We start from the raw sequence: 15,017 nt of genomic DNA on the forward strand, positions 1-15,017 counted from the left end.
ACAATTATAACACATGGTTTTTGTTTGTTTGGCTAGATGGCTGGTTGGCTGGCTAGCTGATTGGTTGGTTTGGCTTTGATCTGGGTTTATTTCATTACTGTTATTGGTGCAGTGCTAGGAATCAAACCCAGGGTCTTATATATGGTAGCAAGCACTCAACCAACCACTGAGATGCACCTTCAAATCTGTAACAGTTTGTACTAATATTTAGCTGTGGTCATTTATGAACCCTGGATTCTGACCTGACATCAAGGGAATATTTTACATCTATTCAAAGGAACTGAGCCTCAGGAGATGACACCTGAGCATTATCTAACATCATCCATGATGAAGCATGAATGTGAAGCCTTCTGTTTTATAACAGAAGTCTCTGAAGCTTCTTTGAAGATGTGTAATCAATCACAGGTTTAAAGTGAGAAGAGATGGGGAAATAGAATAGACTGGGACAAGATCTAAAAAAAAAAAAAAGGAAAACCAGGAACTACGAATTAAGATGTGGAACAACAAAGATCCCAAAGCACTCAATCATCTTAAATGAGAAAAGAGAGGATCAGCATTCACTACTCCAGTATTCCCTAAGCAGAGATCAGAGCCTCTTCTATGGCGTTACAGGCAAATCAACAGGCCTGAGTCCTGGTTTTAGCTCTTCTTCTCAAAGCTGTATGGTCTCTAGGCAAACTGCTTGTCCTCACCAACCCCACTGCACCTACAAGCTACAGTTGGCAGGCACTACCTACATAGCACAGTTGCTGGTATGATATTTCATATGTGTACATACAACATCTAGCTTTGCAGACATAAAGTTGAAATATTAGAGTGTTGTAAAAGGGCCAGCAACCAAGGGCTAATGCTACCCTCATTCCAGTCCTTGAGCTCTCCCATTTTCCTACTGGGTATGCCTAAGTCCCCAGCAAGGGAGTTTGAAAGGTCAAACACATAGAAGAGATTGCCCCACCTTACCCTGGCCCTAAGAAGGGCCCAGCAACACTCTGATGGTACCATCTTTTGGGCTTGAATAATATTAGTGCTCTCCATGAATACATGAGAATGCTTGGAACGTGGAGACAGGTGGATTCCTGGGGCTTGCTGGCCAGTCAGGTGAGCCAAATTGGCAAGCTCCAGGTTTACAAAGAGACCATGTTTGGGGGGGAGTGGGGAGGAAGCAATAAAGGAAGATGCCCAACATCAACCCCTAGCTTCTCCATGGATTGACTCACTCTCCCCTCAACTCTTTCCTCTCTCTGCCTCTCCCCACCTCTCTCCTCCTTTCTTTTCTACCCCCCCCAGTACCTTTATGTTTTCAGAGATACTATCTATGGACAAAATCCCCTGAGCCAAGCCACCCTAGAGAGCCCTGAGCCCAGATCTCTATAGGGGCCATATACTATATCCTGCACAGCTTTGCTGAGCATGGAGATTGTGAGGGCTTAGCTGAAGACCACGCTAAGATAAAGTAACTGGATGCTGTACGCCCTGAGAAGTATTAGTATGACAGCTCACCTGCAGGGTATCCTCCTGGCTCTGGGACTGGACAGGTGCTGGCTGCCTCACAATGTAGTTGATCTGCCCCACAATGGTTTGCTGAAGGTGCTGAGGAGACTTGGTCTGACTCAGTTGCAGGCTGGGCTGCTGAGCCTGCAGGAGAAGTTCCAAGTCCTTCTGCATTTCCTCCAGCTCAAACTTGTGGTGCATAATGTCCACATTCTGGGAACAGGCAGGCCCAGGAGGGCTCTCGTGCTGACTAGAAGCCTGGTGCTGGGATGGAGGTAAGGGTGGTGGTGCATGCTGGGTGGATGGAGGAGGTGGAGGTGGCAGTGGTGGCTGCTGCTGTGGCTGCTGCTGAAAATGGCTGAGCTTCAGCTTCTGGTGGCCCAGCTGAACTTGGATGGAAGGTGTCTGTATGGTGGGCTGGGCATGAGCTCCTGACTGAACGTCTTGTGGAGGAACAATGCAGACAGGCTGAGAAATCAGTTGTTGTCCTGGTCGCTGGGATGCACTCTCCTGTTCTGTGGGAGGCGGTGGTTCTAGCCAGGGCTGCAGCAGCTTTGGTGGATGAGGACTGCAGGCTAGTTCTTTCTCTCTGGGCAGCAGGGTGGAACACTGTAGTGACCCCAGCTGGTGGGACACCATTTCAGAGGGCTGCCGGAAACTGTGAGCTGAGTGGATACTGGGTGGGGCCACCTGGCCTTTGAGGGAAGGAGAGACTGGGGAGCAGTGGGAGCAGCAGACAGATGAGGAGCACAGTGCTGGAGGCTGGAACTTGTGTGAGGGGTGGCTGAGAGACTCCTGCTGAGCCATGGGGGCCTGGTGGCTCTGATAAAAGGATGATGGCCCCTGTAAGGTCCCATAAGCAGCTGAAGCATCTGCCCGGGACATCTGTCCACCCTCGGTGGTGATGCAGCCTGGAGATGGATAACAGAGAGATTCCCAAAGGTAAGGTACAGCTGCTCCCCTTTGCTACTTTCTGCTCCCAGGACCAAAGAACACCATTCAGCAAACCCAGTCAGCCATGGAGATGAAGAACTTCCACCCCTGACCTCCAAGACTGTCTAGAATGCTGTCAGGAACAACACCTGCAGGAGCTTGCTTTACGGGTCCTTGGGTATTTGAGGAATTAGGTCAGCTTTTACTAAATGATCAGCCTTTCCACCAGACTGGGAAATTCAACTGCTCTTTACAGTCCTTTTAGTCTAAGAGCCCAGTGGAGACTCACTAAAAGAATGCACAAGGGGTGGGGAGGGAGTGTGTTGGAAAATAGCAAAAGATGCACAGTGAACTCCTAGGTACACATCTGGGAAACTGTTGGACAGTGTGATGGAAGAACCCATGCCAGGTTGATGCCAGACACCAGCAACTGCCCTGGGTTTCCAGGGCTTTCCGGGTGCCTGTGGTAAGAACACCATACTGAGTGCTCTCTGTCTATTGCTTCTTCACCCAACGCTCTATGAAGCTGGCTTAGGAAACTGAGCTCCTTGAAGACAGAAGATGTGTCTGATTCACCTTGGGTTCTTCTGTGCTCAGCACCAGTCTACATCCAGTGCCCAATTAAATCCAACAGGAGGGGGCAGTAAAAAACTCATCTGGGACTTGGGGATATAGCCCATTTGGTAGAGTGCTGGTCCCCTTTGCTACTCTCTGCTCCCAGGACCATAAACTGGAGGTGGTGGTGCACACCTGTAACCCTAGCACTCAAAAGGGGAGATGGAGCCAAGAAAGCTAGATGTTCAAGGCCACCCTCTGTCATTTAGTGAATTGGAAACCAGCCTGAGCTACATGAGACTTGTTCAAACAAATGAACAGAAATGCATCTAGTATCACTGATTTGCCAAATTCAAAAAATCTTCAATGAGATTAACACCCTAGAATCAAAGTGGCAGCTAGTAGTTAGTTCAGTTAAGTCCATTATATTGTTGACACAAACATATCTTCATGTTGTCTACACTGCATAGAGACTGACAGAAATCCCAGCAGAGAAGAAAAATGCACAAGGCCATTAATCTGCTGTTTGTACCTCAGCCCCAAGGAGGAATGTGTAGCTTGTACCCACACATATGTGCCCTGTGTCACCAAATAGACATGTTCACCTAAACTGCCACATAGTATTCAGAAGAGAAGGGTCACTGTCTTGTCACCTTTCCAGCAATGAAGCCAAGGTAAAAGGAACAACATCCATGCAGAGCCAGAAGCTAAGGTCTCAGATGGTATTAGAGCCCCACACTGACATTATGTAGCCCATCCTCCCCACTTCTACTCAAGAAAAGGTTGATGCCATGATCACTGGCAGGCTCTGAGAGAATTTCTCTTGGGCATATGCTGACCCACCTAGAAAGCACAGCAGATTGCCTATTATTATTAGCTGACAGGCCAAAGGTCACAGCTTACCAAGGGAAGCCAGCTGCTTGGTCCAGAAGTTGGGCTCCCAGGTGAATCTGATACTCCAAGGAGAGCCAGGATCAGTGTTACAACTTGTCTCCAGCAGCCTCTGCATCTGGAACACAATCTGACAACAGTACCATTTATTTGGGCATCTGTCTGTGTGGCAAGTCCTACTTTTTATTTCTAATGCTTTGGGCAGGTTAAAGGGCCCTAAGTTGTATCCCTCTGGCCTCTGGTCATCCTCCAGTCTCAGTTCCCTGTCCCCTTCCAATCTTCCCACCCAATGATCTTTCTCTTCCCCAGGCTCTGGAACCCCTACATTTGTATCTCTTCCAGGCAGCCCCAGTCATCCTACCATCACCTCCTTTGAAGTTGTGCAAACCTTCTCAGAGTTGGCCATTGCCTGCTTCTGCCAGCATGTAAAGCCCCTTCCATCCCACTCAGCTGCCATCTTCCCCTCATCTTCCTGCCATGCCTCTCATCTAGTGCCCTTCTCCACTCTCTCCCATGAGTTGGGGCTTTGCCAAGTATCCAATCACACCCTGCCATCACCTAGTTCTAGAAAACTAATGGCCCAATTGGCATCTTGGCCTCTTTAATCCTTGATTTTTTTTTTTTTTTTTAGTTTGTTTTGTTTTGGAGAAAGGGTCTCACATATTCTAGGCCCTCTTCAAATCTATTACATATCCAAGGAGGACCTTGGACTTCTCATCTCCTACATGGGAATCAAACCCAGGGCTTTGCACATGTTAGGCAAATACTCTACAACTGAGCTACATCCCCAGTTCCCATCCTTGATTCCTTTTGTTCATTTTTTAGATTATATTTTAATTATAAAATTTCTCCCTTCACTTTCCTCCAAGTCCTCCCTTATACCCCTCCCTGCTCTCCTTCAAATTCATGACTTCTTTTATGTCACTGTTATTGCATGTATATATGTAATTGTATATACATACATACATACATACATATATATATATATTATCAAATACAATCTGTTGAATCCATATAATGTTACTTGTATAAATTTCCATCTGTTTTCAGCTCAGTCACTATACCTACACCCTCTATCTGGACTCCAACAACATATTTCCTGATTGTAAAGGTGCTCCTAGTCCTGAGACATGCTCTCCAATCTCACTGAACTCTCTGAGTGCCACTCCAGGAGTTCACAGTATTCCCAATTTCCCATCATCTTCAGGTCCCATGTCACTAGTGCCCTAAGTCTCTCACCACCACCAATTCCTAACTTCAGGTCAATCCAGGTACACTAAAGCCTTGTTATTCAGCTATCTTATCTAAAGTGATATGTAAAGTGAACATTAGTTTCAGAGGCTTACTTGGAAGTTTCTCCCAGTCTCTCTTTTAGTTACTTCCTTTATCACCTTCCTCTTCCACCCTCTTATCTATTACTTTGTAGTTTGCAGAGGATACAAGGATAAAAGTTTAGACCAAAAAAAGCAAATGCTCCAGGAACTGAGGATGTAGCTCAGTTAATAGTGTTTTCCCAGTATAGAGGAAGCCCTAGGTCCAACACCCAGCACTGCATAAACTCAGCTTAGTGGTGTGTGCTGTAATATCAGCATTCAGGGGAATCAAGTCATCCTGAGCTACATAGTGAGTCTGAGGTCAGCCTGGATCCTGTCTAAGAAATGACAAAAATACAGATTCATTTCACTTTGTAGACTGAACTACATGCACTGCCCTTACCAGAGGCCAATCCCTGGATCTCATCTCACTCACTACAGTCTTTCCTGGGGTGCTCACTCCACATACCCCTCTCTATTTTATTGTCAACCAACCTCTCTCCCATATGGAAGTGCAAATGCTCACCAGGCTTAAAAAGAAAAAAGTTTCCTCCAGCTCTGCATCCTTCCCAATTGTCTACCCCTACTCTCCCTCCATGCCCATGCTCATGCTCATCTGACTTCCATCTTCTGCTTTGCTGGAACTTCCTTATAAGGTCACCAGGGACCTCTGGACTGCCAGCTTTCCAGGTGGCTCAGCTTGTCCATCTTGTCTACCTCCGTAGTATGGTCAGCACAGACCTCAATTTGAACTCTGCCGGCATCTGTGTACTCTACTTCCTTGCCTCTCCTCCACACTCTAGCTGTGTTTCTCAGTCTTCTCCCCTCTGTGGAAATAATGGCATTTCCTGATTTCAGATTTTCTCTCTTCTCCTCTATGCTCCCAAGGTGACTGTCACAGTAGTGCCACCTCTTAATCTCCAGCCCTGACTCTTTTGATTTCCAGACCAATCTATCAAACTGGTGTTTTGAACATATCCAGGCACCTTACAATCAATACAACCACCTCTCAAAACCCATCCCCCTCCAGCCTAGGAAAGAGACAGGAAGATTTCAAGTTTGGAGCCTGCATGAGCTACCTAGCAAGATCCTGTCAAAAAACAAAGCCAGCACTTCCTTCTCCTAGGCATCACTATCCTCACAAGCCCAAGACTTCAAAATCCTCTTCAGCCCCTGCTTTTTTCTTGCTCCCCCCACCCTTGGAGCCTACTAACTAACCTTCTGTGAGATCTCTGAACACTGCCTGTGCCCAGAACAATATGTGAACCTGGCTGGGTTAGCAAGTTCATTTCTGCACCTGGGTCCCTTGTGCTACAGGACTTGGTGGAAAATGACATTCACTTACTAACCCCAAACCATGGCTGGGTCTGAAGAACTTGGGACCTGCTACCTACTACTCTTTCCTCCTAAAACATGCACTTTCAAGGACAGCTCCTCCCATTGTGATCTGTTTTCAGACTGGCTGAAGGGGTGGGATTCCTCTTACCAGCTCTTTGCTGAAAAGGAAAGGGACACTGGTTTTGCTGCAGACAGCCCAGTTGATGAAGTTCTGTACATGCTCAAACTGACGGTTGAGAACCATGATGCTCTGTAACTGCTGCTCCAGCTTCCTCTTTCTCTCATTAGTAATGCCCTGGTGAACAAAGAAAAGACAGAGTTCCTGGTGTTGTTCATGGACCTATGTGGCCATTATGTATCAGCATGAACACTGATGGCATCAGATAAGAGAATTCTGAAAACAGCCTTGAGCTGTTTGCTGATGGATGGAGAAAGGGAGAGGAGCTCATGAGATTTTACAGTACAAATGTGTAATGGTAAAAAATGGGAAAGCATAAATGAATAAGCGTCTACATCTCTTGCATACAACCTTCTGAATGAGGTGCAATTAGACTCTGTTTTAAGGCTTCCCTGGCATAGTTAAGGATGGCAGCTACCTGACGGACACAGCATCAGTGAGAGGTTAAACCCGTTCTCCAGCCTTTAACAAACCACTTTCCCAAAATTAGACTTGAAATTTTAAAATACAGCATGCAACAAAATGCTACAAAGCCTGTGTATCTGAATCTTAGCCAAGGATTCTGACCCAGGAGAGCACAGAATACATTCCCCTGCTCCATCTGCATATACATACCTCAAGCTCCTCTATGAGTCCATTGGCCTGTTTGTTCAGCTCATTCATGAGGACCATCTTGGCCATTTTGATCTGGTTTTCCACCTTCCTATGCTGATGCTTCACTTCAAAAATCCTGGAAACATGATGGGACAACTACAGTGATTCCTTTCTGCTTGCTGAGAGACAGCAAACAGAAAAGCTGACAACTTGGGAGCTGCTGTGAGATTGGGGCCAAGCAGGCATCAGCCCTATTTAGTATCCCTCCCAGACTCCTGGAACCCTCGAGTCCATAACCAGATCCACCCAGTAGCTCGCCAGGTGGCACAGTGCTGTGGGATATATGGATATGATTTTATATGATGTATTGTTCAAAAGGAGGATGCTCCAAGAAGTGGGAAAGAGAGCATTGGTATAGAGACTAGTGGCTTCTGAGAACTGAGGAGAGTGGAAGTGCAGGGAAGTGATAATAACATATACAGGTTTCTTTTAGGGGTGAGGAAAATGTTCAATTGTACAGTTCTGTGAAATGCCAAAAACCAATGAATTATGCATTTTAAGGGCTTTATTTTATTATATCTCATTTTAAAATATTTAAAAGAGAAAGGTTGTGGGCTCTGAAGACACCACAGCCCTAGCTTCCAAATTGATGAGCCATGTTAGCTCAGATAAGTTACCTAACCTCTCTGAACTGCCTCCTCATAAGTAAAATGGAGATAAATCTTGACTGAAAAATTGTAATAACCTAACAAATGCAGGTTTCCCAACCCACTGGTTCCCAGTTCCTTACTCCTGCTATACAAAATGCCAGTGATACCATGCCATATAACTTATTTATATTGGGAAACAAGAATGAACAGATTATGGCTAACTTATTGTTATCCCACAATAAACAGCACTTTCTCCTCTGGAAGCTACTTACTACATAACCTTGTTCTCAGGTACCTACTTCTGGCTGATTCATAAAGCACAGAACTTTGGTCCAAACTCACTTGGTCTGATCATCTTGAACTAGCCTAGACCTAGTCATCAACTGATATCCTGAAGACATCTTACTGGCACTGAGATTTCTAAGAAATGGACACATGTACTTGTCTGCCTAGCTGCATCCCCCTCCATGGATGCTCTGGGGACTGCTACCCAAGCCCAGGAGGTGAGAGAGTGGAGTATTTTCAGCTCTAGTAAGATCTGGCCAAGGCTACCTGTCCTCAATTTGTTTTGCAGATGTCTGCAGGTTGGATTTCTTATGTGCCACCTGTGTAGTCACACTTTCCAGAAGCATCCTCTGGTTCTGTAGAACTTCTTCAACATGTCTACACCTAAAGTAGGAGACAAAGCAAGAGCTGAGAAGTGAGGGCTCCTCTCCTGAGCATCAGGAACCCAGGAATCCCCATGGTGCATTGTCTCAGCCTCAGAGGGTAGGACAAAAGCACTCAAGCCTCTTGGTCCATCAGAAACTTTTAGACATTCCTCAGAGAAAAGAAGCACCTTGACCCAGCTGCTGCAGGTTGGCTTGGGCAGGGTCAGGTCCTTCCCCCCCTCCCCTTAAGATAGAGTCACTATGTAAGCAAGTTATCCTCTTACTATGTAGCCTGGGAAGTCTCCTAAACTCACCATTCTCCTACCTCAACCTCCCAAGTGCTGGGATTACAAATGACTATGTCACCATACCCTGCTTCAGGGAGAAGGTTTTGACACCTCAGCGGGCCAGGCACTCACAAGAAGCAAAGCAGAGCCCTCCAAGCCCACTCAGACAGTCCGGCAGCCCCACCTGTGCTCTTTGTGTTCCACCATTAGGCAGCTGTGGCACGTGAGCACATCACATGTCTCGCAGAAGAGCTTGAGCACTTCCTGTGTGTGCAGAGGGCAGTACAAGGCGAAGTCCCCAGAGCCACCATTCACCCCTGCCAGAGAAGACAGAACATGTGGGCTTCTGTTCATGCAGACCTTTCTGTTCAGCTTTGCTGAGCAGCCCTCAGACCTCCAGGGACATGGCACAGACACAGAGCTTGAGGGTTGGAGATGCAAACAGGAGAGACTCAGGGGCCCAGGGAAGAATCCAAGCTTAGCCTGGCTAGATTCTCAGCTGTCTAGAAAATTCACACTCTCAAGCCCTGGGATCCCACCACCTGCCTGGGGTGAAGGAGGCACTTGCACCTGCTCCAAGTAGATCTCTGGCACAGTGGGAAACCTCCCAAATGAACCTTAGCCTCTTTGCTAACCAGGATTCTGTGCTGATGGGGCTAAAACCAGCTATTCAGCTTTGCTGACTAGTTCATGTGATGACTCTGCTTCCTTAGGGCCTGATGAATATATCACACACACACACACACACACACACACACACACACACACACACACAAGCCAAAGGTCCCAGAAGACTTTCTAGAAGATTGTTGCTTAAAACAGATGGTGCAGGACAGACAACAGGGCAAGAGTGGACCAGACTGTTAAGTCTCTGATGTGAGACATATTGCTCTAAATAGGAGTGGAAGGTGGGAGCCCAGCTAGTTTCCATGATTCAAGATCATGCTCCCAGCACCAGCTCACCCACACTTATCCGCCCCCAGCCCAACAGTGAAAGGCTGGAGTGAGTCACCCCTCTGGCTCTGACAAGACATTCTTCCTTTGCAAAATACTGTCTCCCCTGGCTGAGAACAAAAAGGTCAGAAAGCTATTCTCCAGATACTTGAGGGCTTATCACAGAAGAAAGGTGGGGAACTGGTACCTGGAGATCCTTTCTGTGCCCGTGCAAAGAGTGGACCCCCTGGGGCTGGAACATGGCGGTGTTCTTCTGTGCAAGAGCTACACAGCCAGCGATTGCAGTAGGTGCAGAGGATATGTGCTGCCCTCTTCTCCTTACACTCAGAGCAGTTCTGGAAGTAGAGAGTCCAAAATTGATGACCCTGTTGTCACTGAAGCTTACAGCTGCAAGCAGAAAATGCTAGGGACTGGGGTCCTCATCAAATGTTTCCCCAGGACTGAGGAATAGCATCTACTGGAGGGCTGCCTGCCAGGGCTTGTGCAGGAAAGCACCCTCTATGACAGAAGGAACAATGGCTATCCTGAGTTAAAGTTAAGGAAACCCAGTAAGCCAAGGCTCCCCGTATCAAGACATATACACCATGGGCAGGGTGACACCCTTTAAATAGGTAATGCTGTGATTTAAAAAAAAAAAAAAACAAAAAAAAAAACATGACAAGTGCTAAGGCCACATGCAAAATGAGGTTTGCAAGAACTAGGCCTAAGAGTGGCAGGGAACTTTTTCATCAATAGGAAACATCAAAGTTGAAGGCTGAATGTAGGGCAAGTAGGTAGATGGAGGAGCTACAGTAGAGAAAAAACTCAAGCAAAAGGCGAGCATTCAATTCCTTCAAAGGGGAGAAAGTCTAAGATGGCAGAGTTGCCAGACATGTGTGTATCCAGCTGAGAGGGCACACGAAGGCCAACCTCAGAGCTGTGCTTCCACCTGCAGCCTGCCCAGCCTAACAGCCCCTCCTCACCTCCAAAAGTCTGGTCATGTCATCAGCAGATGTGATGCTAACTCTGACAGGAACCATCATGAAATGAGGAGATGTAAAAAAAAAAAAAAAAAAAGATCTACCTACTCCATGCTTAACTCACAAAGCCACTAAACTCCCGTGGGATTCAGAAGGTTTTGTGGATTTCCCTATGGATGTCTTACAAGTAGAATACATGAGTCTGTCTTCTCAGCACAGCTAAGTCCCAGAGTGTAACAGACATTCAGTAGGAATTAGATATAGGAAAAAGTAAATAAACTAGTAAGTTAATATAAAGCAGTGATAAGGATATGCCAGTAGAGAAACAGAAGGCATACCAATCAGTAAGTAATATGAGATTCAGAAACTTGGAGAAACAGTTGAGAGCTGTTACAGACAAGATTAAAGAGCCTGTTAAACCTAAGCTGGTATGTGAATTTTCAATTCAACGGGAAGATAAAGGGAAAGCAAAGCCTACTACCAATATTTCCTATAAGAGCCATGAGGGAGAAAAAAACCCAACAACAATAAAAAAATAAACTAAGTAATGCTTCACTTTCCATTCAAAAATGTAATTTTCACCTTGTAGAAAACTATGCTGCTTCTCCCAATTCAAACATTTTTTATTTCCTCCTGGGTAGATGTATAAATGGATAAATGTGTGGATGGGTGGATGGATAGGTAGATAGATGCATGGATGGGTGGATGGATAAGTGGATGAATGAGTAGATGGAAGGGCAGATGAGTGGATGGGTGGATGGGTAGATGGGTGGATGGATGGGTGGATGGATGGGAAAGTGGCTAGACCTATAGACAGGGATCTCATCAATTTCTGTAAACCACCACCTGCCTATTCCCTTGTCCTGACTTACCCTGGCCATTGTGGGTTGCCCAGGAGGAAAACACTGAAGAAAAATATGTTCAGTTACATCTCTGGTAAGATACACTCGCTGACATCCAGGACAGGAGATGAGCTCTAGAGGGGAAAGACAGACAAGGAGTTAGGGCAACAGAGTGATTATACATAAGGCCTAGAGGAGGCTTTCTAATACCTAGCAGGTAATACCCATTCTGTACCATGTGTTTCCTGTTCAGTAACACAGCCTGTAGTTAACATGAACATGACCATCCCACCAGGGGCCAGCCCTACAGACCATCCATCTATCTATTCTCCTCCCATCCCTGTCTTTGCCTAATCTTCCTTCCTCTTCTCCCTAGGAACCAGGTTAGTGTAGCCCAGAGGGCAGCATTAGTCACTAAGGTTACTGTGTTACCCATATTACTTCAGATCTTAAATCTAGAGCTTCCAGGAGTTCTCTAGCAAGAAAAAGAACAACCCTCCCCCCCCCCACCTGCTAACATAGGAGGTAATTTTCTATGGTTTAAACACCAGTAAGTCTGCTCCTGGGGCCCAGAAGCTTGTTGCTGGGCTATTTGCCCCTAGAGTCCTAGACCATGTTAGGTACATGATATACATCACTGTGAAAAGCCTGATTCACTCCCTCTCCCAGAAGAACGCAACAGTTTCCAACACATTCCTTAGCATAGTGGGCATCTGAATTACATAAGCAGCAGGAAATTGCCACCATGAAGATGATAGTGACTCTAAAAACAGTCAAACCTCTGGGAAGGAGTCTCTTGAGGAGGGTAGGGTACTTGTGACTACGGATGAGGTTCATGTGAAAAGTAACTGGTGGTAACAGGTAACTGTAGCAACATTGTCACAATCTTCTCTGTCTCATTTCATCAATGCATAAAGAATGCTACATTATCAATTGCTCTATAGCGCATTCAAAAGAATGCAAGCCCAAATACTAGTTATGCCACCCAGTGACCTTGGGCAAGTTGCTTTGTCTCAACTGACTTACCAATGCCTATTTTATTATATGTAAAAGTAAAGGAGGAAAAAGAGAGTTGCTTTGTTAGATAGGCATGGTGGCATACATCTATAATTACCAGCACTTGGGAATCTGGGGCAGGAGGCATTACTAGTTCAAAGGGCTACATAGGAAGACCCTGTCACAAAAAGGCAGGCTGACAAGATAATTCAGCAGGTAAAGGTGCTTGCTGCCAAGCTTGAAAACCTGAACTCTATCCTCTGAGTCCACAGGTGCAAAGAAAGAACCAATTCTTTCAAGTTGTCCTCTGACCTCTACATGTGTCCTATAGCACACACAAATGCACATGTACACACACACACACACACACACACACAGGAGTGGGGAAGGGGGGCAAGGGACAGTGGGGGCAGGAAAGGGCTCTCTAACTCCACCCATTGAATCTATAACTAGACCTCAGGGGCCTGTGCAATTCTGCTCTTGCTCCTAGAATTCTCCAGCTGCCCTGTGAAAAGTTGAACCAGGGACTCAGATTGCTGAAGATGTCAGACCTTGAGGAAAGAGGCCATAGTTATCTCAAACATTCCTCATAAGGCCACCAATCTAATGCAGGCATAAGAGTACAGTCAGGACCAGGCAAACTCAGCCCAGACTACCCAGAGAATTCCAGTCCAGATTACCAACCCAGAGAGCCACACAACAAAGAAAGTTGGTTTAATCACAAAGTTTTGTGGTAGCCTATTGTGCAGCAAAAATTCATCCCTACCATCTGCAAAATCCACAAAATCATATAAAACAATAGCCCTTGCAGATCTATGGATTTGAATGACAGACCTGCATCTGAATCCTATTTTTCTGCTGGGCAACGCTCTCCATAGATGACATCACCTAACTGTCAAGTGATTGTTTCTCCCATCTACTAGGTGCATCCACAGTGATCTGAGTGTTAAAAGTTATTTCCACAAGACTCTGGACTCCTGGTAACATTAAAAACAGTAACCCAGCAGACTGGAAAAGGAGGATGAACTGGACAGTTCAAACAAAGCCTCACAGCAGCACATCATCTGCCTTTCTTGGCCTTAAGGATGAAAACCTTGTTTGGCATTCATTTTCAACTTGGCCTTACTGTCCTCCAGCCTCATCTCTAGCTTCATCTGCCTGATGACATATCTTTGGTGTGCCAAGTATCTCTGCTGTCTCTGGAACAGCCAAACTTTTACATGGCTCTATCTGGGGAAAATGCTGTCCCTTCTTGAGACACTTTTCCTTTTCAGATAAACTCCTATGCAACCTTTCAAAACTGTTCAAATGTTCTACTTTTGAGAATCAGGGATGGTTTCTCCTAGGAGCAGTTAATTAGTATCTCTAGTATAAGAAAGATAACACTGCATTTTTACTACCTGTTCATATGTCCACAGCAGAAATTATCTACATTTATCATCAAAGGATGCTGCATGGTTTTTAGAAGATTGGATAATTGTACTCCATGTGTATTCCTTGAACTCATGACCACTTGAAAGAAGCCACCTGGACATTTCTGGGTAGTGGGGGAAAGCCATCCTGAGATGACAATCACATGGTGTGTAGACAAGGCTCCACTGCTATTATCTGTTACCCTAAGTGAGCACCCCCTTTTCCTGAATGTCACATATAGTTAAAATGAGGAGACTAGGCATGGCAGGAGAGTGCTGGTTACAGGATCCTTTTCATGTGCCTTAGCAGTACAGCTCCAGGAAAACAACCCGAGACAGGACACAAGGGGACAGTCAGATAAATGGCTGCTGAGCTATCTATCATCCTTGTCAGAAAGTCAGGTGGGCCAGGCATGGTGGCTAACACCTGTAATCCAAGCACATGAGAGATCAAGGCAGGAGTATTGCCAGTTTGATTCCAGCCTCAGCTACACAGTGAGAAACTGTATCAAAACTGTATCAAAAACTGTATCAACTCTCTGAGAGTTGAATGACAGGCTGTGGCTGAGGGGAGGCTGGAGGCAGGGGATCAGCCCTGAGGTGGGGCTGCTAACTAGCAGAGCCAGAGAATAAGTGCACTGCTCATAAGACTCACTATTCACATATTTAACTTGCAATATAAGTATAATGTTATTTACATATAATGCTTATTCTGGAGGAAAGGACTTTTTTTTGAGACAAGGTCTCATGTAACCCAAGCTGGTCTCAAATTCAAAATGGAGCCAAGAGTGAACTTGAACTCCTACAGAAGTGGAGTTGCAGGGTTATCATACTATGCCTGACTTATACAGTGCTGCAGATTAAATCCAGGGCATCACACATGCTAGAGAAACACGCTACTGACTGAACTACATGAGGGATGTGAATGAAGCCTTGTCCTTCCTAACCTATGTAGACCAGGCTGGCGTTGAAAT

The 15,017-nt window shown here is 45.8% G+C and overlaps 1 protein-coding gene across 12 annotated transcripts in view; it reads right to left on the reverse strand.

Moving 5' to 3' along the window:
• Trim66 (tripartite motif containing 66) overlaps positions 1 to 15,017 on the reverse strand; it is a 57,342-nt gene that overhangs the window by 19,291 nt on the left and 23,034 nt on the right. For all 12 annotated transcript variants that reach the window (XM_051192581.1, XM_051192572.1, XM_051192582.1 and 9 more), the window contains 8 exons: positions 11,666 to 11,769; positions 10,022 to 10,169; positions 9,065 to 9,197; positions 8,496 to 8,612; positions 7,315 to 7,429; positions 6,670 to 6,816; positions 3,883 to 4,000; positions 1,501 to 2,402 (listed from right to left, as the gene is read on the reverse strand). In XM_051192581.1, the coding sequence (XP_051048538.1) occupies positions 1,501 to 2,402; positions 3,883 to 4,000; positions 6,670 to 6,816; positions 7,315 to 7,429; positions 8,496 to 8,612; positions 9,065 to 9,197; positions 10,022 to 10,169; positions 11,666 to 11,769 (1,784 nt within the window). The remainder of the gene's footprint in view (positions 1 to 1,500; positions 2,403 to 3,882; positions 4,001 to 6,669; positions 6,817 to 7,314; positions 7,430 to 8,495; positions 8,613 to 9,064; positions 9,198 to 10,021; positions 10,170 to 11,665; positions 11,770 to 15,017) is intronic.

This window comes from Phodopus roborovskii, unplaced genomic scaffold, assembly GCF_943737965.1.
Source record: "Phodopus roborovskii unplaced genomic scaffold, PHOROB, whole genome shotgun sequence".
Taxonomy (NCBI): Eukaryota; Metazoa; Chordata; class Mammalia; order Rodentia; family Cricetidae; genus Phodopus; species Phodopus roborovskii.